The 27,831-nt window shown below is 46.6% G+C and overlaps 10 protein-coding genes across 10 annotated transcripts; 5 read left to right on the top strand and 5 right to left on the bottom strand.

The window, feature by feature from the left end:
- Nucleotides 1-463: 463 nt before the first annotated feature.
- On the bottom strand, nt 464-3,658 carry ENA2 (Na(+)-exporting P-type ATPase; the record flags this gene model as incomplete). Its single annotated transcript, XM_020210732.1, has 1 exon — nt 464-3,658. One exon carries the CDS (start codon nt 3,656-3,658, stop codon nt 464-466), a length of 3,195 nt encoding a protein of 1,064 aa, XP_020061980.1.
- A 3,006-nt stretch (nt 3,659-6,664) lies between these two features.
- On the top strand, nt 6,665-8,950 carry CANTADRAFT_34762 (uncharacterized protein; the record flags this gene model as incomplete). The annotated part of the gene is made up of 1 exon (XM_020208604.1): nt 6,665-8,950. A coding segment is annotated over one exon (2,286 nt), but the record flags the coding sequence as incomplete, so codon positions are not given.
- A 1,093-nt stretch (nt 8,951-10,043) lies between these two features.
- CANTADRAFT_32624 (uncharacterized protein) lies at nt 10,044-10,256 on the bottom strand (the record flags this gene model as incomplete). Its single annotated transcript, XM_020208463.1, has 1 exon — nt 10,044-10,256. A coding segment is annotated over one exon (213 nt), but the record flags the coding sequence as incomplete, so codon positions are not given.
- Nucleotides 10,257-11,378: 1,122 nt separating this feature from the next.
- CANTADRAFT_27609 (uncharacterized protein) lies at nt 11,379-12,177 on the bottom strand. Its single transcript, XM_020208166.1, has one exon. The coding sequence runs from the start codon at nt 11,936-11,938 to the stop codon at nt 11,744-11,746; it is 195 nt and encodes a 64-aa protein (XP_020061977.1). The 5' UTR covers nt 11,939-12,177; the 3' UTR covers nt 11,379-11,743.
- A 613-nt stretch (nt 12,178-12,790) lies between these two features.
- On the top strand, nt 12,791-13,438 carry CANTADRAFT_335117 (uncharacterized protein). Its single transcript, XM_020208518.1, has one exon. It carries the CDS (start codon nt 12,856-12,858, stop codon nt 13,207-13,209), a length of 354 nt encoding a protein of 117 aa, XP_020061976.1. The 5' UTR covers nt 12,791-12,855; the 3' UTR covers nt 13,210-13,438.
- Nucleotides 13,439-13,534: 96 nt separating this feature from the next.
- On the top strand, nt 13,535-15,824 carry HXT2.3 (sugar porter family MFS transporter). Its single transcript, XM_020208165.1, has one exon. The coding sequence runs from the start codon at nt 14,026-14,028 to the stop codon at nt 15,655-15,657; it is 1,632 nt and encodes a 543-aa protein (XP_020061975.1). The 5' UTR covers nt 13,535-14,025; the 3' UTR covers nt 15,658-15,824.
- A 1,273-nt stretch (nt 15,825-17,097) lies between these two features.
- On the bottom strand, nt 17,098-20,366 carry CANTADRAFT_27607 (beta-glucosidase). Its single transcript, XM_020208164.1, has one exon. The coding sequence runs from the start codon at nt 20,117-20,119 to the stop codon at nt 17,573-17,575; it is 2,547 nt and encodes an 848-aa protein (XP_020061974.1). The 5' UTR covers nt 20,120-20,366; the 3' UTR covers nt 17,098-17,572.
- Nucleotides 20,367-22,444: 2,078 nt separating this feature from the next.
- EGC1 (glycoside hydrolase family 5 protein) lies at nt 22,445-24,005 on the top strand (the record flags this gene model as incomplete). Its single annotated transcript, XM_020212008.1, has 1 exon — nt 22,445-24,005. The coding sequence occupies one exon, from the start codon at nt 22,445-22,447 to the stop codon at nt 23,894-23,896; it is 1,452 nt and encodes a 483-aa protein (XP_020061973.1). The 3' UTR covers nt 23,897-24,005.
- A 684-nt stretch (nt 24,006-24,689) lies between these two features.
- CANTADRAFT_92426 (uncharacterized protein) lies at nt 24,690-24,911 on the bottom strand (the record flags this gene model as incomplete). Its single annotated transcript, XM_020211943.1, has 1 exon — nt 24,690-24,911. The coding sequence occupies one exon, from the start codon at nt 24,909-24,911 to the stop codon at nt 24,690-24,692; it is 222 nt and encodes a 73-aa protein (XP_020061972.1).
- A 361-nt stretch (nt 24,912-25,272) lies between these two features.
- Nucleotides 25,273-27,816, top strand: BGL1 (beta-glucosidase; the record flags this gene model as incomplete). The annotated part of the gene is made up of 1 exon (XM_020210679.1): nt 25,273-27,816. The coding sequence occupies one exon, from the start codon at nt 25,273-25,275 to the stop codon at nt 27,814-27,816; it is 2,544 nt and encodes an 847-aa protein (XP_020061971.1).
- Nucleotides 27,817-27,831: the final 15 nt, after the last annotated feature.

The following is a 27,831-nucleotide window of genomic DNA, read 5'->3' as shown; positions in this document are numbered from 1 at the left end:
TTATTTCCAATAATAGTATGTAAGCACAATCAAGGTTCGAGTCCCTCCATATCTATAATACTTCATTTGGATATTAGTTACAATACTTCGCACTCTTATTTCTGAGGAAACCTCCTCTATAGCTTACAAATAATCTATGATAATTGTTTATAATGTTAAGTATAAAAGCAAACAAATCAAACTAAAGTCTACTGCAGCTTAAAGCGGCTAGATGGGCTAAAACTCATCATTGTAAAGAATTGAAAATGATGAGTTAGATAGGAACGAACTCTAAAAAATTAGTAGAGGTATTCGTAACTCATTGTCATCTTGAAACAAGAATATGCAAAAGAGGACAACAGTTTCCTGTGCTCTTGATGATGAAAGTTGATGTAACATAGCGCAAGCTAATCAACATCGAGTGTGAGAATGCATCAGAATCGCCAAGAGCGTAATTCTTCGGAAAATAACAAAGCGGCAATAATTATGGGAGCTCGTTCATGTTCATGGTGTTGGATCTGGAGAAGGAGGCATATCTGCTAAATGGATCGTTTCTTTCCAACTCATATTCGGGGTTGCTAGTCTTGGTGGCATTCTTTCTCTTGTAGATTCTCTTGATCCACTTCCAGGTTTCAGCTCCTAACAAGAAACACAACGAGAATCCAACTGCAACTCCCCATTCGTAACCGATAGGCTTGTGCAAGAACACTTTATCATTGATAACTGGAATGTAAACAACTGGGAAAACACTGAGGAAACCACCAATGACAGACCAGAACAAAAATTGGTTGTCGTATAAATCAATTGCAGTTTGCTTCCACCATGGATTGTCGGTATCTTGTCTCATGTAGAACAAGGAGTTAGTAGGGTGAATACATTCCCAAGCCAAAATAAGGGCACACCAGGTCATATTGGCAAAAGAGGCAGATCTACCTCTGAAAACCAAGTCACAGACATCAGTGTTGGCATTGGTGGCATTACAGTCGTAACCCAAGTCACCGTTACCCTTACCATAGACAATAACCACGAAACAAAGCAAACAAGAAACAGCCATCCAGAACCCATAGGCTAACATATCAATGATAACCTCCCAGGTGAAAATAGTACTGTTAGGAGACTTCTGAAGAATATCGTCACTAGCCTTTTCTTGACCCAAACCCATGGCTGGGAAACAAGAGGTAACAACTAAAATCCATAAAACTTCAACTGGAGACAATGGAAAGACAGAATAACCGGTTTCATCAATAAATGCCAAACCAATCATCAAGTACAAGGCCTGAGCGACATTTTCAGCCAAAAGTTGCAAAACAAACTTCTGAATGTTAGCAGACATTCTTCTTCCTTCTTCTATCGCATTCAAAATGGATGCGAAATTGTCATCAGTTAACACAATATCAGAGGCATCTTTGGCAACATCAGATCCATTGAGACCCATGGCAATGCCAACATCTGCTTTCTTAAGAGAAGGGGAATCGTTAACACCGTCACCAGTCATGGCAACGAATTTTTGACGACGATGTAAAGCCTCGATCATTCTAACCTTGGTCTGAGGAGCACATCTGGCAATAACAAGTGGAAGGACAGGAAGGGCATCAATTTCTTCGTCACTCAAAGCATCGAACTCGTTAGCAGTCATAACCATAACCTTAACAACATCTGCACTGTAGTGATACAAGTTGTGAGGTAAGATACCAACTTCTTGGGCAATAGCCTTGGCTGTACCGGGGTGGTCACCAGTTAACATGTGAACATTGATACCAGCCTTGTGACATAACTTAACTGATCCTGCTGTCTCTTGTCTTGGTGGATCATAGATACCAACAAGTCCTTGGAAAATCAAGTTAGTTTCGACCTTTTCTCTGTCGCTGAAGTCTGAGTCTGAAGAAGCGTCTCTAGTTGCAAAGGCCAAAACTCTTAAACCTTGAGATGAGAGGGCATTCATATTAGCTTCAATCAATTCCTTATCTTGTTCAGTCAATGGGATAGTTTCTTGTGAATCGAAATTTTCCTCTGAATCTTGATCGTTACCGTACCAGTGGGTGCAGCATCCTAAAATTCTTTCAACGGCACCTTTGGTGTAGATTGTGGTCTTTCCGGTTTCTCTTGACTTGTAAACGGCTGACATTCTCTTGATAGAGGAGTCAAATGGAAATTCGTGCAAGTGTTCATACTTGTTAACAAGGTCTTCACGGGCGAATTCAGCTCTAGTAGTGTAAACTTGGATTGCGATTTCAGTAGCATCACCATGAGCTTTCCACAAGATCTCGCCAGTCTCTTCATCCTTGGCCTGGTTGATAGTAGCAATGTTGGCAAGAGTGGCAGTTAGTAACCAGTTACGGTAGTTAGTTGGATATTGATCAGTTGATTTGAGGAAAGAAGCGTTTGGAATGAAATCAATTTCTTCGTCAGTCTCTTCAATGTATCTAGGACTGAATTTAGAGTACTCGATTTCACCAACAGTTGGGTTAAATGGTTCGTTGGAGTTTACAACACTGAAAGTACCAACAGTAGGAATCCAAGCTTTTTTGGCAATCATCTTACCTTGGGTGAGAGTACCGGTCTTGTCAGAACAAATATCGTTAATACCACCCAAAGCCTCCAAAGAGTCCAATTTACGGACAATGACGTGCTTGGCGACCATTACTTGGGCACCAACGGCCATAGTGATGGTCAACACAACAATAAGAGCCGATGGAATCATGGAAAGCGCCACACAAATAGCGTAAATGGCGACTTCCTTGTTAACTCTCATACGCTGAGAGGCCATAACGATGATAGCGAAGATGACAGCGACCCAGAACAAAAAGATGGCAAGCCAGGCCAACTTTCTCTGGAGCGGAGTTCCCACGGTAATACCCAAGATGTTACCAATGATGTTCTTGAGGGTTTCACCAAAAGCCTGAGAGTATTCTCTCTTTCTGGGCTTTCTGTTGTTGGACTTGTCGACTCTTTTGATTATACCATCGTTGCCTCTAAGAGAGGAGGCGATTTTTCCGATTTCCGTGTTGAGACCAGTTGCAACCACAATTCCGGTGGCTCTTCCCTTGGAGACCACGGAGGACGAGTATGCCATGTTGAGACGGTCGCCCACGGGTACGGGTTGCGAGCGGTCGGTGTAGACATCCTTGGGGTTCTTGGCCACGGGAAGCGACTCTCCCGTGAGCAAGGCCTCGTCAGTCTCCAAATTCATGGAGTCGATGAGTCTGAGGTCCGCAGGCAAGGTGTCACCCACGGCGACGGTGACAATGTCACCAGGCACCACTTCTTCGGCTGGAATTGTGTTGTCGTCACCGTTTCTAATGACACGCGCGGTGGGAGAACTGAGCGACCGGAGCGAACCCATGGTCTTCTCGGCCTTGAGCTCCTGGACGAACCCCACCGAGATATTGATGAATACCACTGCGCCGATGACGCCTCCGGAGATCCAGTCCTGGATGGCCAACGCGATGATCATCGAGATCAAGAGCACCAAGATCATGGCGTTGAACACCTGGTGCGCGATGATCTTGGTGTAGCTGATGGACTCATCTGCGCCTAGGTTGTTGGCGCCAAAGTCCTTGCGTGCCTGTTCGACCTGGGCGGCTGTGAGCCCGTTTTCGATGTGGGTGTTGTAGTGCTCCGCCACAGCGTTGGCAGACGCTCTGTAGGGAACAAACTCATGGAGGTCTTCCTTTTCCATGTGGACTGAGGATGACGAGCTTGTGTTGCTTGTCATGGCGGCAGTTGTTGCCGTCGTTGTGTGTGAAAGGGAGGGGGAGAATTTGCAGCAAGTTGGGCGGGAACAGACCAGGAAGTTTTTCTGGTCAGTGCAGGTTAAAAAGGTTGCTGCTAAATGTAGATGTGGGAGTGAGGAGGATGGGGGGGATGGGGCCCTTTTTATATTAGGGGGTTTACTGGTTCTTATCTGCTTGCTGCAACTGCAACACTGTGGGGCAGCAGTCAGGTGACCTGTTTTTTCTTAGTATTCTTGGCTGCACGCGGGAGTGCGGCTGCCAAGCGGTCCGGGCACGCAACCAAGTCTGGGCACCGCCCACGACGTGCGATAAGCCGGAGAGATGGGGGGGACAGAGAGCCCAGTAGGGCTGCTAGGGGGGTCAAAGCAGTGACGGTGGTGGCGGCAGCTGGTGTGGTTGTGGCAGTGCTAAAAAGCGGCAAAAAAAACTCGGATTTTTGGCGCATAACGGCCCCCACCAGGGCCCTGAAAAATGTCCTCCCACCATTTTGAACGTTTCCCGACTGATTATTGATAGGCTAACGGGAATTTCTTAGCATGATAAATTGCTGGAAATCGCCGAAGAGGCCCACGTGAGCTGGCATGATTGAGGAGAACGGTCCCGGACGCAGCCAAGAGCGCCAGGGCCGAGTGGTGACAGCAGGCATCGCTTACGTAAGCGGGACTATTTCCGCACCGTTTCGATGCGATTATCGACACCCTGGTCATGACCCTCATGGGATCGGTGACCGCCCCAACGGCCGCAAGGTCCAGTGAATATCCCCATATGGAGCTGGGTGCCGCTGCACGGCGCTCGGCCAAAGGCCGGGGATGACATCGTGTAGGACGGGCCAAATAGCCCATGTAGCGAATCCACTCTAATACATGACCCATAGTGTCTTTTCGGTATCAACACAATGTAGACTGCGCTGAAGGCGCAGGTGGATCTTGTGCCAAGAACGAGGGTGGTTTTCAGTCACTTTATTCCTGGAGAATGCGAGATGCGAGCGAGGATCAGCCGAGGATATACGACATGGATTAGAAGTCATAGAAGTGGGAGTCATAGAAGTCATACCGTGAAAAATAACGAGCCGGGGTGACGAGCCGGGGTGACGAGCCGGGGTGACTATGTGGCTGGTGCCGGAATAATAAGCGTAGATATCGGAGTCGCCGGAATAATGGTTCATGGAGGGTGGCATTTAACCGGAACAGATGCAGATGTCTGAGATTAAGCGAATATACGCAATTGGGAACTTGTCATTGGATAATCCTGACGTAGACAAGTGAAGGATAATGATAATCCGACAAGCTGCGTCCCATCATGACACCAGTGAACGGAGTATCCGTCCAAATAGTATTGCTACACTAGCTACAGACTAACCGTAGGTCCGCTAATTAATAGATCTACAATAATCAATGATAGTCCAAAATACCATTTCACAAGCATCCTCCGTATCTCCTGCCATATATTTCCTGTGCTCCGTGTCTCCCATCAGCTGAGTGTCTTTCTCCCATCTGATTCCCCTTCTCACCTTATCGTATTCATACCCATCCGCCCAGTCCCTTTTCAGACTGAATAATCCTGCCACCCTTGGCATCTCCTCCTTCTCTCCTCAGCATCCCCCCGTGGTCCCCTCCCTCCGCCTCGGTCGGCTCGCCCTTGATACCTCTCGTGACCTGTCAGATCCACTGGCTTGGCAGGCCTGGGCATTTTTGATGTTCCACCAGTGTTCGCAATAGATAGCAATCGCGGAAACTGGGCGGAGATACCCAACAGAACAGCCGAGGGGATGTCATATTGGGACACGTCCTTCTGAATCGGGTACAGGTTTCACCTTGGCAAGTTGGGCATCTCAGGGGTGAAGACTGCGAAATGTGGAGACGAAGAATAGAGTTGGAGAATATGGAGATGGTGTCCCGAAATTTGGAGATACAGTCCCGAAATTTGGAGATGGTGTCCCAGAAATTGCAATTAGGGGAGTAAGAAGTCCCTAGATCCAACCATTGTGCTTTCGGAGTAGTCTTTCGGACTTATTGGTGCTCCGTGTAGCGTTTTTCAGCCTTTCTGGCTGTTTCTGGTCCAATTGGTTGTGTGGCTTGTCTTTAATTCAATTATCCAAATCCGATGGTCTACATCTGGCCAAGTTAGCCCCGTCTGTCGAATCGATGGAGTACGGCTTCAAGCAATTTGACACTTGTGTTATTGGTGTTTCCTTGTCTGCGAGACGTAATTAAGCCAAATTAAAATTGGCATCATAGGACGAAGACTAGCAATACCAGATTTGGGGCTATCTCGGGACGACCACTCCCCTAAATAGGCATAACTAGGGATGATTAAGTGAAGGCTCCTTACAATGACATCCTACTGATACTCTGGGAAGTTTCATCTGGTATTAGCTACAACCCCAACTTATTCTGAATACTTCAATAATTAGGAGGAACATTTGCTCTCACCATTCTCTTCGCTTTCTCCATTCTCATTCTAATTACCTGGCACATTTGTTCTACAACTCCTACTTGCTACTGGCCATTTACTCTCTCCATTCTCGCTAATTATTCTGGTATGTTCTTCTAATACTCACTCTAGCTCCAACTTATGGGAAGCATTTCATTCATCAGAGCCCATTGGCCATTTTCTCTTTCCATTCTCTCTTTTTCTCCATCCTCTTACCGCTCTCCATTCGTTCTTTCTCTCTCACCTCTCACTCCCTTACCTTCCCCAGGGTCTTTTCCAGGGCACATACTCGCTACTGAAAAATTCCATCCCAAATCTGCCACCGACATCCATCTTCACCACGGCACTGGCACACCTCCAACATCACTGTCCCGAACCACATCTGTCGTGTGTCGTGCTAGGAACCACCAGATCCATTTCTTCCCTCAAAATACCCACTCCAACTGCTAAAGTCACCATTTTTCTGACGTTGCCATACCCCAGACGAGCTCCAAAACACCACCACAACCTCCATCATGTCTGACTCCGAGCTCCTCTCGCTCGTGGCCCAGGGGTCCTATGCCTCGGCTCAGACCATTCTTGCCCGCAAAATCAAGAAGTTTCCCAACAGGTCGTTTTACCATGCATTGACCAACCAGATTCTCCACAAACAGGGCAAGACATCCCAGGCTATCGCCAACAACCTTGCTCTCTTGGCCAAGACTCCCAACGACCCACAGGCGGTGGGGCTTCTCTACGAGTTTTTCGACGAATTCGAAGAGTATGCTCCTCAAGCCAACCAGGCCTACGAGAACGTCATCAAGAAGTACCCTGGATCCGACGCCTCCAAGGAGCTCCTCTTGGACTGGTTCGATCGCAGCGTACCCAAGTACGACTTGAAGCTCTACAACAAGATCTTGGCCCATCTACGGACCCAGACTAAAGACCGTCGCTACGCATTCTGGACAGCACTTGTGTACCTCCAGCTCATTCCCCAGGCACCAACCCCCAAGGAAGCAGAGTTGTACGTCCAGGTGGCGCTCCGTCTCGTGGAGCCTCTTCGTCCGTTTGCGTCCCAGGAGCGCTACGTGTACCTCCAGCTCCTTGTGCACGCTGGTCAGTACGCCACCATCACCAACGAAGTGGCAACCATCAAGGACGGAATGGATTTGGACACCCAGTTGGTATATCTCGACGCATTGGAGCAAACACAAGCCTGGGACGCGTTGTACGAGCTTGCTAGGACACTCTTGGTCGACAATGGCTTCGACGACTTCGACACTTGGAAGTACTTGATCAAGGCTGGCCAACAGGTGCTAGCCAGTCCGTGGGACGAGCTTGTAGCACTCGTGGACGCCTGTACAACCAGAAATGCGGCGTTGGCACGCGTGGAGTTGGCCCTCCAGGTCGATCCGTCTCGTTACAGCGATGCTGTGATGGCGTACTACTCCCGTTTCGCCCACAAATCGTGTTGTTTTCAGGACTTGAAGCACTACCTCGCCAGGAAGGAGTGTCCCGAGTTGCGGGAAGCCATTCGTGCCAACGATGGCGAAGAGGACCCAGGAGTGACCTCGCTTTCCGACTTCACCCGTCTCGTCAACCTCCAGAAACTCGCCTTCTACTTGGAGCCAGCTCCTAGTCGGGAGTTTGTGGAGTCCCACATCGCCACAAACTGGCAGATCTGTCGTCTGTGTCCTCCAGACTTGACTGGAGAACACGACATCAATCCTGTCAACGAACTCGCCATGGTGGCTATTCTCCTCCAGCTCGAACTTGACTCGTCGCCTGGATCTATCGTCAAAGCAATTGTGGAGTTGTCATCGTTGTTGGAGTCTGATCCCTACAACCACACACTCAAGCTCTGGCTCATGAAGCTCCACTCCAACCTCAATACGTCCAACTCACTCATGCCGTTGTACCAGTCGCTCAAAATCAAGATGATCCAGCACGAGACGTTGGGCCACTACCTCTACCCCACCAACCCATCCAAGAAGCACCTCGAGGACTTAATCACCATTTTCCGCTTCTACTTGACGTCCAACGAGGAGGTCAGGTCCAGCATCCGCGAAGGCTTCGAAAAAGGCACCTACAGCAAGTTGGGAAGCTTCATTTCGTTTGGAAAAAGGCTCGACGTGTCTGTGTCCCGCTACCACGTCATCTGCTCCGTCCTCAGGTACCTGTTGATCTTGCTGGACACCGGATACGTGTCGTATTTCTCCAATTTGTTGGAGCAAAAACTGGATGCCTTGATGAATATGGCCGAGTTTTCTGACAACAGAGATTTCAAAATTGAGTGGAAGGTGCTAGGCGAACCCATGACCAGCCTCGACCACCTCTCGGTGCCCACCAACTATCTCACCACCAACGACCTCAAGCTTGCGGTGTTGAAGTACGTGTTGGTGTTCTGTGACGCTGCTGACTCGCCAGCTGCCGTCAAGCACCTCAAGCACTACAATAAGATCTTGAGCTCGCAGTTCAAGGCAGCGGTGCCGTTTGACGACCTCTTGTACAAGCTCACCTTGAACCTCCTCAAGCTCTTCAAGCAGCACAAGGCTGGTGATGTCCAGCTGTGCTTGAACTACTTGGTGAAAAACTTGAAATTTGACAAATTGAAGGGGTCCTTGATTCCATCCGAAGGCATTTTGTCGTGGAAATTGAGCCACAACATCCAGGGATTGGCAGAAATCATCAGAATTGCCCGTTTGTTGATGACGCAGGGCAAGTCAGCCGTGCCCTCTGCACCTTTGAAGCCTGTTTTGGACGACTTGGTCAAGGAATTGAAGAGCTTTGGCATTATCAAGAAGCAGGTTGCAGAATTAGAAGAGATTAAGAAGTCTATCAAGGTGGCTGTGGGAGAAAACAAGGTGGAAGAAGTGATTGCCGAGTTGGAGAACTCCATCACAGAGTCCAACGATTTCTTGAGAAAGCTCAATTAGGAGTGTTATAGATGTGGGCCTTATGCCGCTTATAGATGTAAAAATATGTACGACGAATAGCAAGAAGCTGAATGTATAGAAAATCTTGCGAAACTATGGAAATTAGATATTTCTTAAGATATGGGCTGCATCTTTCCAGATTTCAGAATTTTAAGCGAATATAGAACAATTTTCAGCAAAACTTAGTAAATAGCTTTTAAAAAAATAATTTCACAGTAGTGATGGGTGCCTGAAACGATTCATGACTCACTACTAGTTCAACAATATATTACTATCGATTCCAAATGAGTACGGGAATCTCGCAAGAGATGTTATCCGTATGTAAAAGTTAATCAGATACTAAATTATTATCAGATTATAGAGTGTTGGCCAATACTAGTCTAGGTCCCCCCAGTAATAATCTTAGCCGTTTTCAATGTACTGCAGTTAAAACAGGTGGCGTAAGGTTAAACGGTATTCTAGGCGGGAATTCCCAGTCGTTAAGCGCTTTCAACTATTTCAACTAGTATATTGGATAGATAGACGAGCCACTCCTCTCGGAGGCTGGGATCCTATTATTAAATACAAGTGCTATATACATGCCATCTCGAGGATGCGTGCTATCCAGGATTAATAGTCCGAATTTCCGGTTGTTAAAGACTACACCTGCTGTTCTATAGGCTCGATCAGGGTGACTATGCCGAGTTCGAACTGCGGCAATCAACACGAATTATCGAAGATGATGGATGGAGTTCATGTGATTCTTGTAAGTCGACGACTGATGGGTGTTAATCTTGGATGGTCTTCAAGTCAGTAACATTGGCCACTGAAATAAGTTGCTGATGGTGAATTGGATTCTATGGACAACGTTCTGGACATCAACAGACCAGCTCTTAGTGATGTATGCGGTAGGCGAAACTCCACGACTATACCTCCCTAAGTCATCCTGACTCCTATGGTGTTGGTTGGATCTCGTGGCTCACTACTTGAACTCCGGAGCCCTGATGCCCATGACCCTGATCATATCGTTGATACGCGAGATTCCCAAGTTTAACAAGTATCGACGGTGGTTGATGTCTGTCTCCAACGAGTTCATTCGGAACTCGTCCCGTACAAATCTCATCAACTCGTCCTTCTCATGGGATCGATACACGATTCGGGCCAAGTCTCTGTAGATCAGTCTGATTCTCTGGCGAAACACAAACTCCTGGAGCGAGGGCACCTTCTTCAACTTAGATGTGGACGAAGCAGAGGAGCCAAGTGCTCTGAAGGATGCTAGCATGTTGATGGAGATGAGGTGTGGAGAGATAGTTAGTTGTGCGCGGTGGATTCCAGAGAATGGCGCGCGACAGTAGAGAGAATGGCGGCAAGACGTTAACCTCTGGCGAGGATGCGGCGACAACTTTAGCGAGGGGCTCGCCAGAGATTTGTGCGAAGTGGCACTGGAATGTGCTGCTACTGGTGCACTACTGAGCGCACTTTTTTCATGGTCCGTGTCTAGCGAGACTTTTGGCCACCCTGCTACAAATAGACCGTGGGGCATGAAGGATCTCACATAACAGCACTAGCACCGATATCGCCAAAGCTGCGAAAATGCACCAAATAGAAGAGGCCCCTGGAGAGAGTTTAAATTGGGATTAGTGAGTTGGCCAAGTGAGAGTAAAGAAATTAAGAAAATACCCCGTCTAGATCTTTAGAAGCACCTGGGACCAGGATAGTTCGGCCAATTGAAATTTTTTCATGTTTCCCGTTGTCCTCTCTATCCTAGCACGGACATTTCTCCAAAAATCACCATGAGTTCCAATTCTCTGTATTTGAAACCACCATTAGCTCCATCGAATCGCGTATCCTTTGTGCTGTAGCCAATGCGTAATTCTGTCGACCCTCCCTCCAAACTGCTTGTTCAGTAATTTTTTCATTTCGGTTTTAACAAACTTGTGGTTGGTAGAATCTCAAAATGCAGGGAATAAGCCAAAATTTAAATATTGTGTTGAAATCTAAAGCGAAGTATCTGTTCCTATAGATCTCTTAAGGAAGCAGCTCAATCAATTGGGAGCAATTTACTTTGTTGTAGTGGTGGCGTTGCAAAGCTTTCATATTGAAGTCTTGTGCTGGAAGTAGATTTGGTGCTTGGGATTATGCAGGCTAGTATTCGGGTAATTAAGCCGTGCTTTTGCACCTTAATACAACCGTTCGTTTAGCCCTGTTGTAAATATTTCAATTAATGCAATAATAAAAATCTCAGTTCAATTTTGAACCGTTCACAAAATAACAAAATAAAATATTTAGCATCCACCTATTGAAAGGTTCGTGGACAGTGTAAATTCACTGCTAGGGAGGGCGATATTCTGGTCGATGAATCACGTAAGAGTCTTGGTGGTAGAATAAGGCAACGTCTTAGTACAAATTGTCATCTTTTCGCTTGGTAGACTTCATGGATTTGTTCTGATTAAAGGTGCTGCGAAATTGGTTGGAGTAGGACTTGAATGATGGCTTGAACATAGACACAATCCTTCAAGATGTGATGTCTTCGACGCAGCAGTATCTTGTTCTGCGCTGGATATGATTGGATGTGGTTGATGTGATAAATCGGATAGTCACTAGATGAGAATTGTATGAAATCATTGCTGCAACACTCGTTCCGACCTAATTATGACAGCTAACGTCAGCGCCAAGCTTGACTGCCCTTGGCACTGAGGGAAGTCAACCCAGTGTATGTGAATAGTAACTTATGTCATTTATGGGTACTGGAAACTGAATTATCCTTTTCTCTAGAATTATTGCCCTGTCTCTTCTTGCCAGACTCCGTAGAGCCTTGTTTGGCGCACCCAACACACTAATGGCTCTGGCCAGATGTGGTGAGCGCATTTGAGAGCAGTCGTAATCGACCAGTTTCATTAAGTCTTTGGGTGGTTCCACAGGTGCAAAGAAGCGCAGGAGTGCAAGAGAGGTCACCAGGCACTTGTCAATCCAGAGTTGTTACCGGTTTTTCTCCTAGCCGAGCCCACCGATCTCGAAGTGAAGTTGACGTTCTTTTGCTTGTCCCAAATTTGTCAAAAATGACTTCTACCCTCTTGCATAATAGCTGCTAAATGGTCCTACCCGTCCAACTAGCTCGTAATCAGCCCAATACCGTGACCCATCATACCAAATGGCTCCTTTTTGACAGTATCAGGCGAAAAAGCTCTTTTTAACCGACACGAGCCAAGATAACACCCTTGGCAGATAAACCTTAATCTCGTCCAACGTATTGTCGCCCGTTGAGAGCGCCAGCTGCCGTTGGCCAAGTCTGCGGTGCAACAATATTCCATTTTTCCGAGCAGGTTTGGAATTCGCCAGGGCTACAGTCACAGCACCTGGTTTTGACCAATACATCGATACACTAATACTTCGAGAATTACGGTGCTATGGTTCTACTGGGGACAGAATATCTCCAGAAGGTGGAGATGCTTGGAACCCAATTCCATAGCCTGATTTGTTGGATTTACGGTGAATCAAAGTTAGGTGCGAAAATTCTGCAGCGCTGTACGCAGACAAAGATAGAACGAAATAGACACGCCGTGGGATGGCGCCCTCTGCCCGCATGGTGATTATTGTATGCAACCCGATCGCTGGATGCGGAATATTTTTGGGTACGGGTACGCCCGGTATGGAACGCGTCGTTGCATAGCAACCACCGGATTATCAGAATACTCCGCACCACACAGACAGCTAAGCTGGGGTAGAGGGCACGAGTAAGTCCGTGTAGTAGCAGGGGTGAATGGGGTATTCACATAACCCCGGAGTGCAGGCTTCCATCCCACCCCCACGGTAAAATGTGGCAGGGCTCTCGATTTCTGTCAGATAATCTCGTAAATGGTTTGTATCTGGAGACAAGCCTAATTAGGAAACGGACCCGCGGAGCAGAGCCCGCTCTGGAACAACTAATTTCTCCAGCGGTGCATGGAGGAGAAAGAGCGGGGTTGGTGCTGGCAGACAAGGCCTGTGGCTACATACACGATGATCCGCGTATACTACTGAATCCGGCACTAGTGCCGCCCCAGCCCATCCTCCACATTATAGTTATGCGCCCCTCGGTGCTAACCTTCCACTGTGACCCCTCCTGGCCGGACTGCAAACACTCCAATCCACGGCACTCGTCAGGCACCACCTGTCCACCTCTTCCATGACTCACACCCGTTGCAATCACCCCACGAGCTGACCAAGACGGCGATCACCGCCCCCTCCCTTGCAGTAATGCATACCCCAGGAAGATCGCCCTGTTGCCTTCCGTGGGCAAGCCACGGGTCCGATCGACGGGCTCGGTATCCTATTCGAGCCCCTCCCCAACTTCTCGCTTCAGGAACGGCTTTGTCTCCCCTCAAAGGAAATATCTACCTTTTAGGAAACTAGCCCTGACCCTGTCTCGCGGCAAAAGCCTGACAAAGCTGGGGAAATGTTTATGAGCCTTGGAGAGCGTGACGTCTCGAAGGTTTGGGGTTTAATCCGCTAAGCCCAGTGCGGAGTTCGGTGGTGCCGGCAATAGCCTCCATTGTGGAGGACCCATTATCACCAGTAGTAACAGCCCAGGTGGTGCCAAGTGGTGCCAGGTGGTGACAGGTGGTGGCACTCGTGGTGAGACATTTTCTTGCAGGGTGATGGACGGAAGGGCTGCCGCATCCAGTACCAGCTCCTGCGCGGCCTCAACATGCCCAGTCAGTTTATGTGGAGAAAAATGTGGGGTGCATATATCTATTTCCTCCAGCTCCCCCTCCCTGCATAGTGTCCGGATGTTCTCTCTGATTTGGCCTATAGTTTTTCTCAGAACATGCGTGCCCGATATTGTGTCAGGATGCCCCACACACCTGCAATGCAATTCGTGGAAAACAATCTGATTCTTTAGCGATCGTCGTAAATGGCTTCGTGTTTCGTCGATATAAATATGCCCCATATCCGCTCCAGTTTCATCCTCATCTTCAGCTTCATCTCCATCCACATCTTCTACAATGGCTGATAACAAAGAAACAAGCGAAATTCGCCAGGACTCCATCGCTCTGGACGACAGATTGATCCACGAAGGGATCGATGAGTTAGTCAAGCTCGACAAGAGCTGGTGGAAGTACTCTTACTTGAGAAACTTGCACTGGTTTGTCTTCCTCATCACCTTGACCTCCACCAACAACGGTTACGATGGTAGTATGCTTAACGGTTTGCAATCGTTGTCCACCTGGCAAAAGGCCATGGGCCATCCCAAGGGCCAGAAGTTGGGTGCTTTGAGTAACGGTGCCCTTTACGGTAACTTGGTGTCTTTCCTCTTCGCTTCCTACGTCTCCGACAAGTTCGGTAGAAAGTGGTGTATCATGGGTGGTAACTTCCTTACTCTTGTCGGTGCTGTCTTGCAAGGTGCTTCCACCAACTACGCCTTCTTCTTGGTTTCCAGAATCATTCTTGGTTTCGGTTCCGGTATTGCTACTGTTTCCTCCCCACCACTTATTTCTGAGATTGCTTACCCAACCTACAGACCAGTCTGTACCACCTTCTACAACGTCTGTTGGTACTTGGGTGCTTTGGTCGCTGCCTGGGTCACTTACGGTACCAGAACTTTGGGTGACGAATACGCCTGGAAGATCCCATCCTACTTGCAAGGTTTCATGCCAGTTTTCCAAATTGCTTTCATGTACTGGGTCCCAGAATCTCCAAGATGGTTGATTTCCAAGGGTAAGAACGACAAGGCTCAAGAAGTGTTGGCTAGAATCCACACCGGTAACGCCACTGACGAGAAATCCAGAAAGTTGGTCGCCTTTGAAATGCAAGAAATTCAATCCACCTTGGAAATGGAAAAGATCATGGCCACCTCTAGATACGTCGACTTCATCACCATCAAGTCCTACAGAAAGAGAATCTTCTTGGCTATCTTCACTGGTATTATGATGCAGTTGTCTGGTAACGGTTTGGTTTCCTACTACTTGAACTTGGTTTTGAACTCCATTGGTATCAGAGGTGAAAAGGAACAATTGCAAATTAACGGTGGTTTGATGGCTTACAACTTGGTTGTCTCCTGTATCATTGCTGCCTCCGTTGCTAGATTCAGAAGAAGAACCTTGTTCTTGACCTGTGTCAGTGGTATGCTTATTACCTACATCCTCTGGACTATCTTATCTGCCCTCAACCAACAAAGAAACTTCGAAGACAAGTCTTTCGCTAATGGTGTTTTGGCTATGATCTTCTTGTACTACTTGTCCTACAACATTGGTATCAACGGTTTGCCATTCTTATACGTTACTGAAATCTTGCCATACAGTCACCGTGCCAAGGGTATCAACATTTTCCAACTTACCCAACAACTTGTCTCCGTCTACAACGGTTACGTCAACCCAATTGCTATGGATGCTATCCAATGGAAGTACTACATTGTCTACTGTTGTATTCTTGTGGTCGAATTGCTCGTTGTCTACTTCTTCTACGTCGAAACTTCTGGTTACACCTTGGAAGAAGTTGCTAAGGTCTTCGGTGACGACCCTAACGAAGTGCTCATGCCGCTCCACTCCCCATCTGGTAAGTTCCACTCTAATCACCATGAAAATGAGAACAGTGATATTTCCAGTGAAAAGATCGCCATGGTTGGTTCAAAGGTTTAAGCTAGCAGTGCTGGCTAAACCCTCGAACTCTCGAAGAATAATTCTTAGAGTGTTCCCTTTGGAACGAAATATTCGAACTCCATGAAAGCGAAGTTAAACAATTCACTTCTTCGAATCTAATTTGGAACTTTTTAGTATCATCTATACGTCTAGTTAATTGATCAATATACTGTTCATATATAACTTTGTATTGTATTATCCTTTCAAAGGTTCATAGGCATCCACTTGATCATGGCATGGATCCAAGAAATAAAGTTTGATTATGGCGTTACTGTGAAGTTAATGACCAAGTCTCCAGAAAATGATGCGTCAAGTCCCGCTGCTTCCTAATTAGACGCATCATTGCTGAGGCGTTCCATCTACAATGTTTTGAACCAAAATTTGATTAGTTCTAATTTTATTTTTAAGTCACAAAAAAATACAGAAAGAACCATAACCACAAAAAATATCCTACAAAAAAAAAGTGGGTAAAAATCGGGAGGGGCCGAATGAGTTGAACAAGTGACAATTATCCTTAATGCAAGTCCCACAAATACTAGCTGTGAAATTAATTCCAGCTCATATCGCTTTAATCAATTAGAACAGTCTGGCTATGGTAGCCGTAGATAGATGAAACTGTAGTGCCTTTCATGTCATAACACAGGGACTATAATCCATTTTGATAAATTTAGAGAAATAGTATCAAATGGGATGTTACTACCTTTTGTAAAATCTCCCGTGTGAATGATTTTAATTCTGTTATAAATTGTTATGCCAATGTCGGCATCATTAATGTAAGCACAAGTTAGATTTCCTTCTAGTAGTTAGACAGTAATTATTTGCTGGCAAGATAACTCCAAGTCCATAATTGTGACCCTTCTAATGATTGAAATCTAAGTTTTCAGGCCAAACTAGACAAGCAGAGTATTCCAGAAGTCCATTCCAGACTATTTCATGTCTTTCATTATCCATATGAACTTCAAGAAGTGACTAATAACTCATGTTTAAATCAAAACAATTCTAGGGGAAAACTTCAAGACAATCCATGTTTTCCAGCAGGTGTGGCAGTAACTTCATAGCCAAGAATCTCTACCTTTCTAGTGGTATTCATATTGCTTTGCTGGAATTCAAGTTACCATTTGATGGATGAATTGAAGAAAGCTGGAGGTAACTCATATGCTCATGCTTACCTCCAGCCATCTTGTAGACCTAGCCTTCGAGGACATCTACTTGTTCGGGTCGTTTCGGGAGCTTCATCTGTTTAGTTGTAGTGTTGTATCATATTACGCTACTATTTAGTGAAGTGAGTCTCGTATAGTGATAGGTAGGTTTAATTTGGTTCAAGAATTTTGACGAATTTTAAGACAACTCACGTTTTGCTTATGTTAGCACTGCTGATTAAGTTAGCGGCCTGCCAATACACAGTACAGGTGGATCTGGCAGTATTTTTTTTACAAAAAAGTGGGTTTATCTATTTTGAAGTTATATTGCTAAAAAACCAGTTGAAGAACTACACTCGTTCAAACGAGTAATCGCAGAATTATCAGGACTTCATTTCGCAACCGTAGAAACAGCTGCGAAAAGCCCAGAATGATGTAAATCTAATCCTTATTTGGATATCATTCCGGCAATCAAAATGACAAAAACCATGGGAAACATACTGTAAAAACTGCATCCTCAGTTGAAAACAGACACAGCTGGTTACTTTCAGATGTCGGAGAAATTGCTAGCCGAGACAGTTGACACAGTATGTAAAATCTAAAATGCACGATTGACTAGCAGAATAGAGAAGTTCTTCCGAAATCAAGAATAATATGAATCAGCTCGTTATCCATGTATATTTGGAGAGTAATGTTTCAAGTTCCATAGATAATCCCTATGGGTCAGAACATATCAGGCATTCCTCAGAAAGGTGACTCACCAAATTCTAGTTTTCTCAAAGCCCAAGCCACGACGAGGATTTTTCGATCGAGAATCCTTGCAGTAGATCGGCATCCCTTGAGCTACTCCCAACAAGTACTTTATAAGCACCTGCATCGGATTCCCATGACTCGCTGTAGGTATTCCAATACCCTGTTGCGTCATTAAGTGGAATTGTGAAATAAACCTCTCTTTCTTGACCTGGATCTAAAGTAACTTTGGTAAAGTCTCTCAATTCCTTTACGGGTTTAATGATGTTAGGCTTATCCTGTGCCACATACACTTGAACTACTTCAGCACCCTTTCTGCTTCCGGTATTTTTAAGGGAAACGCTGACTTTCAAGTCCCTTTCCTCAACCTTTACCCTCAAGTTGAAGAGGGAAAAAGTGGTGTATGATAACCCGTATCCAAAAGGAAATAACACCTCTCTTCCAACTTTTTCATAGTATCTATACCCAACAAATATATCCTCTCCGTAAATCACACGCCCATTAGTGGAACCATAATTAAGGAAAGAAGGATTGTCCTCTAACCTCTTGGGGAAAGTCATGGACAATTTTCCAGAAGGGTTAACATCCCCGAACAAAACATCGGCTATGGCATTTCCAAGTTCGTTTCCTCCATACCAAGCTTGAACTAAACCTGCAACGTTATCGATCCATGGCATAGACACAGGAGAGCCTGACTGGTTGACCACAATGACGTTACGGTTAACCTTTGCAATCTCACTAATTAACTGATTAGTGTAACCAGGAATTTCCATGTTGGGACGATCAAATCCTTCCGATTCCCACTCTTTCGAAAGACCAACAAAAATAACAACCTTATCCGCAGACTTTGCAACTTCAACAGCGCTCATGAGGTCCTCTTCAGCCGTGGTCTTGATTCTTGCGCCAAAGTATATTCCACCTCTTTCGGAATATTGGCTGGATAAGGTGTATGTGGCTCCGGAGCCGAACTCTACCCTAATTTTGTATTCTCGTCCTTTCTCCAAGTCAACTGAGCCTAGTTCCTGTCTTGTTCCAATACCTAAAAAGAAGTCTTCTCCAGCAACCTGATGGGTTTTATTATCGACCACCAACTTGTCATCAACAAATATCTGGGCAGTACCCAAGACCGAGCATCCAAACTCATAAGTGGCAGTTTCTTCTGGGACAAAAGTCCCTGTAAAATCAGTATAAAATAATAATTCACCAGGCTTCAAGTGTTTGCTTTTGAAGTCCGAAAGGTAAAATCTCGTACTTTTGAAGTGGAAAGTCTCGAATAACTCCCTGTTGTCATCAGAGGTCCCGGTTCTTGGCTTCTTGTAGAACTTTGCAGTAACTCCAGGATTTCCCTCATCATCCCGAAGTAGGTGCCCAATATCGGGAAGATTACGATCAAGATAGCATCCGAGAGAATAATCCAAGCTAACTGATCCATCCCCTTCTTCGATTTTAGATCTGAATCCTTCGAATGGAGTCACCTTGTAAGAGGCATTCATGGCAGCGGAGCCTCCCCCCGAATCTTGGGCAACTTTTGCATTTGGACCGATAATTGCGATTTTCTGGGGCTTTTCGGTTTTATTGTGCAATGGCAATACGTCGTTTTCGTTTTTCAACAATACAATCGTTTCACCCCCAATCTTTCTGAGGGTCGCAGAGGCCTCAGGAGTGTTGTGGGGAGATTCAACTGCATCTTTTGGAATGCCAGCATCCATACAATCGTTCACAAATTGCAACACTTGTCTGACATTGGAATCGATCACCTTCCTATGTATTTTGTTGGTGTACACCTCGTGCCTGACGGGTATAACCTCTCTAAATCGTGTCGGACCGGGCATTTCTAAGTTCAAACCAGCATCAAGCGCATCCTTGATAGAATAGGTGCCGGTCCAATCCGACATAACCAACCCGTTCCATTTCCACTCATCTCTGAGAATGTCTTGGAGAAGGTACTGTGACTCCGAGCAGTGAGTGCCGTTCACCTTGTTGTACGCAGTCATCAATGCCTTGGGCTGGGCTTCTCTAAGAGCAATCTGGAATGGTTTGAGATAAATCTCTCTCATTGCCCGTTCACTTACCACCGTATTAACGGCTTTCCTTTCATCTTCCTGGTCATTGCACACAAAGTGCTTGATGCATGCTAGCACTTTTTCTTTTTGGATTCCACTGATGATGTTGGAGGCTGCGAATCCTGACAAAAACGGATCCTCTGAGAAACTCTCGAAACACCTGCCACCTACAGGCGACCTAACGATGTTACAGGTGGGACCTAGGATACAGTGGGCAGCCTTCGCTTTGGCTTCCTCGGCCATCAATTTGCCTGCCTCTCGCCAGAGCTCTCTATTGAACGAAGAAGCTAGTGCTGTTCCGCATGGGAAACAGTTGGCAGGAATTCCGTTGAAAAACTTGGTTCCACGAATTCCGTTGGGCCCGTCGGAGGTTCTGACAGAGGGAATACCCAATCTTTCAATCGGAACCGTGTGCCAGAAATCGGACCCGGCTAGAAGAGAGATCTTCTCTTCAAGTGTCAATTCTTCGAGCAAAGAGTCAATATCTAGTGAATTCATTAAGGACGACATGGTGGTAGCTGCTGTGTGTATTCTTGAGGCAACTGATGATGTTTGATCGTGGGGTTGGATGCATGTATGTATGGCTTTTTGGAGATAGTCCGCAAATTGCAACATGGCCGTGTGGCACCTATTGAAATGTGGGGTAGTAAGAGTCCGGGGAGACTGCTGTTTTAGGAAAGTCCCGAACAAAGATTCCGGATAATTGAATTTTTGGGACATATGCGGGCATTTATGCGTGTCTTTGTGGCACAATCCAAAAGTGGAAACGATCCCCAGATCGATCTCGCACCTCTGCTAAGCCATCTGGTCACTCCTGCATCCATAATTTAACTCCACTAGTTACGAATTTAACCCTCCTAGTCCTTATTGTCTTCGATAAGATTGTTGGGTACTTCTCATAAGCCTCAAACTAATGCCAATTTGCTTACTGGAATAAACTGTTCAAGTTCGGACAATAACCGGAACACACATGGCAATTCTAAGAGTACTGGTTCCCGTTAAATAATATCTCATGTGAGGAAAATATTGTGGGGACTCTCGGATAGGTGTTGATAATACTTGGTTATCTAGTGCACGGACTAAATGAGGTGAGTGAAGCACTAAGGCCCATCAATGATATACTGCTGTTGCTTCCATGTAAAACAACTAATCGGTTCTTTTTTTTGCTATTCTAATGAGATTCAAGCATAATTTGAGAATAATCCATGATAATTTGGTGAAGCCATAGTATTTTCACTATTTTATTGAAGTATTGAAAACATAATTCACATTTATCTTCAACAAGTAAATGTAGTATGTACAGGTCTTTTCAGCTTGCATTGTCTATGTCCCTGTCATTTGTATAGCTATTATCGATAAATTGCTTAGTGAGCGCCAGGATTTATCTGGGAAAACCCGAATCCTCTGGGATTGAAAGGTTGTTCAAAATTTTAGAGGAATTTAAAAAAACTCGAAACAAGGCTTCCGTGTCAATCCTAGAAGGGTCATTTTTGATAGCTTTTACAACAAGCAATAATACAGTCCTCCAGCAGTTTGACATCTACGAACACATTTAACAACATATTGTCAACATAACGGAAGAAACAAAACTTCAAGTATTAGAATTTCAACAACGGATATCTTGCCTCTCTTATCGACGAAGAATGAAATAAGTGATATATAAAATGTGGCCTCTGTGAGTCATCTTATCGTTGAAAGCACATTTCATATTGAAGATTACCCCAACAAAGCGTATTAGAGCACCGAATCTAAACCATCCCCTCCCCATGGTTGACTGAGTGCACGCAAGGCTAATTTGAAGAAAAGCGTAGCATGTATAACATCACCCACTAAGGTCTGCTTACTTCTTTCAACTTCATACCCTTAGATCCTAAATGGATATCTCTTATAGTGTGCAAGTATTGCTCACTAATTGCATAGGAAACTTAAAATGGGGGGTGTAATGTTTTAATACGAATATAGTATAGGGAACTGCAATATCTTGGTTCTCGATTCAGATTTCATTGAACCGTGTCCAAGTAATCAAGCCACGAGGCTTCCTTTTGGACTGAGTTGTTGAGAGTTTCAGTATTCATTAATCTTTGTCAAATAGAAACTCCAAGTTCTCCGGAGAAGCACATTGTTCTAAATATTAATGTTTCCTACCACCTTATCCTAATTCAGCTCTAAAAGATAAAGGGTTTAACGGTTATCTTTGGGGTATCAACCGATCCAAGAGTGCATTCTTCCTAAAAGATGTCCCTATTTCAAACTTTGCTTACAGTATAAGTTTACCTTGCAAACGGAATAAGCGCTGATCCATCTTTGCATTGGGATAATACTCCTTCTACTGGTGGATGTTTCCTTACAAACGTGGATTGACCTTCCTGGCACTGAGTGCCAGATTGGGCAGGTTTCTCAGGATTAAACTTTCTGTCAGCCGCACAGGTCGGCCGCAACGGCCCCAGGAGGACACGAGCTGCATAACCCGGGGCCAGTTCCATTTCGGTCTAGGATCATCTGCGGTGCGTGCATCTCTCAAGTGATGCTTCGACAGCACAATTCTCCCACTCCGACTGACGAGTCCCAAAGGAGGTCATAGATGTATTGGCATGCGTTGTATGGAACTTCCGACCTCCAGCACTTCCACCGATAAGCCAGTCATGCCAATCGCCCAGGTAACTCTCCTCCCCATTTGCGGGGGAAGATCGTTTATGCGCGCAGCGCGCCTGCTTATCCGCGTAGAACTACTTTACAGAAACTGTAGGGCAATTCAGCCAATCCCAGGCTAAGACTGGCACATATAAGATGTGCGGCTCCTAGACCAAATCAGGCTTGTTCAGTACTTTTTGCAAAATGTCTGGCTTTCTCAAAACTAAAGGAACCAAAATTGTCGATGCCAACGACCAACCGGTCGTACTTGTTGGAACCGCCATTGGTGGTCACTTGAACATGGAAAACTTCATCACCGGCTACCCCGGCACCGAAACCCTCCACAAGAAGAGATTGGTGGAAATGATCGGCCAGGAAAAGGTCGACTACTTCTTCGACAAGTTCTACCAGTACTTCTGGGAAGACGAGGACGCCAAATTCTTCAAAAACGAGTTGGGGCTCAACTGCTTGCGGATTCCGTTCAACTACCACCATTTCTTGGACGACGACTCAGACCTTTACACCATTAACCCCAAGGGCTTCGAGAGATTGGACCGCATCGTAGATATTTGCACCCAAAACGAAATATACACCGTTTTGGACTTGCACACTGCCCCTGGTGGGCAGAACCAGGACTGGCACTGTGACTCCGGAATCAACAAGTCGCTTCTCTTTGATTTCAAGGTATTTCAGGACGCAGTGATCAACCTTTGGGTGCAAATTGCCAAACACTACAAGGACAACACCTGGGTCGCTGGTTACAACCCATTGAACGAGCCTTCAGTGGAGGACCACTCCCGGTTGGTTGGATTCTACAAACGGCTTGCCAGTGAGGTCAGAAAGGTCGACCCTAACCACATGTTTTTTCTCGATGGAAACACTTATGCCATGGACTTCAGGCAATTTCCAAAGGCTGACGAGTATATTCCCAACACTGTGTACTCTATCCACGATTATTCCAACTATGGGTTCCCCAACCTCGAGGGAACACTCTACGAGGGCACTCCAGAGGAAAAGGCCGAACTCAAGCACCAATACGAAAGGAAAATCCAGTACATGGTTGACAATGGCGTTCCCGTGTGGAATGGAGAGTTTGGACCTGTGTATGCCTCCGAGGTCAGAGGCGACAAGAACCCAGACGTCATAAACAGAGCCAGATACAACGTGCTTCGGGACCAATTGGCTGTGTATAAGGAGGGTGATCCATCTGGCGACAAAAGCCCAATTTCGTGGTCCATCTGGCTCTACAAGGATATTGGCTTCCAGGGCATGACGTACGTGTCTCCTGAGTCCAAGTGGTTCCAGGTTTTTGGCAAATGGTTCCACAAGAAAAAGCACTTGGGTTTGGACAGATGGGGCAATGACATCGACCCTGAATTCGATAGGTTGTACCAGGAATTGACAGACCACATGAAGAACCACATTCCTGAGCAGTACCAAAAAATGTACCCTCCAGTATGGACCATCAAAGACCACCTTACTGTCGCAGCCAAGGACTTGTTGTTCTCGCAATACGCTCAATTTGAGTACGCAGACTTGTTTGTGGGCTTGGAGCTCGAGGACTTGGACGAGTTGGCAGCGTCGTTCAAGTTCGAAAACGTATGCAAGAGAGACGAGTTGAATGCCATTTTGAAGGACTACAAGGAATCGCGTTAGATTGGTCGAGGAACTATTCGGATGGACTTAATCATTCAATATCCAGAATGAGTAAGGCAGTTTAAAATTGTATCGACTTTGGGCTTTTCCATTACTTCACGTATATATTAATCAGAGGTATAACTTCTTTTTCTTCTTGTAGATATTATCAGCGTAAATCAAGAACTCTTCCTTTTGGAATTTTCAAAAAGCAAGAATTTGTTCAAGTAGTTGTAGACTTAAGAGAGGCCTCATGTCTTAGGTACACTTTTGCGGTAATCTCAACTTAATCTGTCTCTTTTGTATCTAATTAGGTCATGAATGATTACAATTTTAGGTGCAGTTTCGAAGATGCCAGGTGTAAACTCCGGCGCATTCTTAGATTGAAAACCAACCTTTGTAACATGTTGCAGGTAACAAGGCTACCCGAATCTCGGCCACTCGACTGGTCAAGCCATCTTCGAATCTTCGGACGTTTGACAATTATTTTATTTCATTTCAGTTTCAATTGGTTATGCCTGGGTTGCTTTCAAGAAATTCTTAGGAACTCGAGCCATTTCGAATGAATCCCACTGGAATACTCTAGCACCTTGGATACCTTGAGGCTTTTGTCCCATTCCAAGTGACAAATTCGTAAGTCGCATTTCGGACTCCTAGATCCCGTCACACCCCATTCGCTAGGTCAATTCGGACTCCAGGTCCCCATACTATCCTTTGTAGCCGAGAATTTGTTCCCGTTGTGATCCTTTGCTTAGTTATACCCGATTCTTGTTCCCGTTGTGATAATTTCCATTTGTAATCGGACTCCGGGTGCCTATTGGCCGGCTGTGGGAGCCGTCAGCACCAGGAAACTTCGTAGGTTTGTCAATTCTTGTCCAAACTGTTCCGGCTCTTCGTAGAAGTCGAATTGTCCAGCCTCAATGTCCACTTCTGCCACGCCAAGTGCTGTAGCGGCCCTCGAGACTCTCCTCCGACATGGCCAGTGGTTCGCGTGTTGTTGGTAACTCCCTGTTATCGGGATCGGACTCTTGACCATCACCCATCAGCCTCCGGCCAGCTTCGATGGCAAGCCCAGAATGGATGCTACCACCGTCGCCGACCACCAGCCAAGCCCTCCAGCCCTCCAGCCCTCCAGCTTCACCTCATCCACCTCCATCTCCAACTACCCCACAACTGGGACATCTTGCCCGATCGAGCAGGGGCTCCAGAACCCCGCGGGTGTGCTGCCCAATCGGGCAGCATTTCCGCGCAGGCCCATTCCGACACTTCCTCCACAGACGTACCCCACCGGATTCCCCACCAAAATCGCCAGAGGCAGATCTGCCAGTTGTCCCCGACATACCCACGCCGGAGTATAAAAGGGCCTGTCCCCCGCTGACTTGCTCACCATCACAACCATGACTGTTTCTGAGGTACAACAACTCGATGTCGAGCACTTGCTCCACGAGCTCACCCTAGACGAGAAGATCAGCCTCTTGGCTGGTATCGACTTCTGGCACACTGCTGCCATCGACCGTTTGGACATTCCATCCGTTCGTGTTTCTGACGGCCCCAACGGTGTCAGAGGTACCAAATTCTTCGATTCCGTTCCCTCCAACTGCTTTCCTTGCGGAACTGGTATGGCTGCCACCTTCAACAAGGACTTGTTGCACGAAGCAGGTCAGTTGATGGGTAAGGAGGCCAAGTTGAAGGGCGCCCACTGCATCTTGGGCCCCACCTGCAACATCGCCAGAGGCCCATTGGGTGGCAGAGCTTTCGAGAGTTACTCGGAGGACCCCTTGTTGTCGGGACACGCTGCTTCCCAAGTGATTCAGGGTATCCAGAGCGAGAAGGTATTGGCCTGTATCAAGCACTTTGTGTGTAACGACCAGGAAGACCGCAGAATTGCAGTTGACACCATTGTGACTGACAGAGCGCTCCGTGAAATCTACTTGAAGCCATTCCAGATCGCATTCCGTGATGCCCAACCCAAGTCGTTGATGACCGCCTACAACAAGGTCAACGGTGAGCATGTCTCGCAGAGCAAGAAGCTCTTGCAAGACATTCTCCGTGGCGAATGGGGTTTTGATGGTATGACCATGTCCGACTGGTACGGTACCTACTCCATGAAGGAGGCTTTGGACGCTGGCTTGAACTTGGAAATGCCCGGTGGCCCTCGTTTCAGAACTCCGTTTCCTTTGGCCCACAAGGTCAACTCCAACGAGATCCACGAGGACTCGCTCGACAACAACGTCAGATACGTGCTCAAGTTCGTCAACGAGGCGCTCAAGGTGGGCATTCCCAAGGACGTGGTGGAGTCGCCTAACAACTCGCCTGAAGCTTCTGAGTTGTTGAGACGTGTGGGTGGTGAGTCCATCGTGTTGTTGAAGAACGACAACGGGATCTTGCCTTTGTCCAAGACTGCCAGTGCTGGCAACGAGAAGATCGCTGTGATTGGACCCAACGCCAAGGTCACCCAAGACTCTGGTGGTGGTTCTGCTTCGTTGACTGCTCGCTACAAGGTCACACCATTTGATGGTATCCAGAACAAGCTCACCGAGGGCAACAACACTGTTTCGCTCGAGTACGCTTTGGGCGCCTTCTTGGACAAGAGTTTGCCAGACGTAGGTGAGCTCTTGGTCAACGAAAACGGCAAAAAGGGTATTACTGGTAAGTTCTACAAGAACCCACCAGGATCCAAGAACAGAGAGTTCTTCGAGTCCATCGACTTGCTGTCGACACGTATCTTCATGTCTGACTTCAAGAGCAAGTACATTCCTGTGGAACAAACCCTTTTCTACGCTGATTTCCTCGGAGACTTCACCCCTGAGGAAACTGGCACCTACGAGTTCGGCTGCTCCACCATGGGAACTGCCCAGATCTTCGTCAACGACAAGTTGATTGTGGACAACAAAACCCACCAGGTTAAGGGAGATGCTTTCTTCTTGGGTATGGGTACCAGAGAGGAAAAGGCTTCTATCGAATTGGAAAAGGGCGTCACCTACAAAATCAAGGTCGAATTCGGCACTGGTCCTACCTACACCTTGCACACTGAGCAGGCAGAAAAGGGAGGTGTCTACTTCGGACTCCGTATTGTCTCCACCCCAGAAAAGGAGATCCAAAAGGCAGTTGACTTGGCCAAGAAGGTCGACAAGGTCATCTTGTGCGTCGGTATCTCCAAGGAATGGGAATCCGAGGGCTTTGACCGTCCTGACATGGACATTCCAGGCTACACCGACCAGTTGATTGAGGCTGTGGTCAAGGCCAACCCTAACGTGGTGGTTGTCAACCAGTCTGGTTCTCCTGTCACCATGCCATGGGTCGAACAGGTCCCTGCTTTGGTCCAGGCCTGGTACGGAGGTAACGAGGCTGGTAACAGTATCGCTGACGTGTTGTTCGGAGACATCAACCCCTCGGGTAAGTTGTCGTTGACCTTCCCAAGAAGAATCGAAGACAACCCAGCGTACCTCAACTTCGGTTCCACCAACGGCAGAGTGCTCTACGGTGAAGACGTGTTCGTCGGCTACCGTTACTACGAGAAGATCAAGAGAGACGTTTTGTTCCCATTCGGTTACGGTTTGTCATACACCTCATTCGAGTTCGGCGACCTCAATGTCCAGGCCAACGATGACACCTTGAAGGTGCTGGTCAAGGTCACCAACACTGGTAAGATCGACGGTGCTGAGTCCGTGCAATTGTACGTCCAGCACGTGAACCCCAGCGTTATCAGACCCGTCAAGGAGTTGAAGGACTTCGAGAAGGTATTCTTGAAGGCTGGAGAGTCGAAGGCCGTTCACCTCGAGCTTTCCGTCCGTGAAGCCACCTCATTCTGGAACACCTACAAGTCCAAATGGCAATCTGAAAAGGGTACCTACAATGTGTTGGTGGGTAACAGTTCCGACAACGCCACCCTCAAGGGTGAGTTCGAAACCACCAAGACCGTCCACTGGTTGGGATTGTAGATATATATGATAAGA

This window comes from Suhomyces tanzawaensis (assembly GCF_001661415.1).
Source record: "Suhomyces tanzawaensis NRRL Y-17324 unplaced genomic scaffold CANTAscaffold_9, whole genome shotgun sequence".
Classification (NCBI taxonomy): domain Eukaryota; kingdom Fungi; phylum Ascomycota; class Pichiomycetes; order Serinales; family Debaryomycetaceae; genus Suhomyces; species Suhomyces tanzawaensis.
The sequence above is the reverse complement of the archived record's forward strand: the minus strand, read 5'-3'. Positions and strand labels throughout refer to the sequence as shown.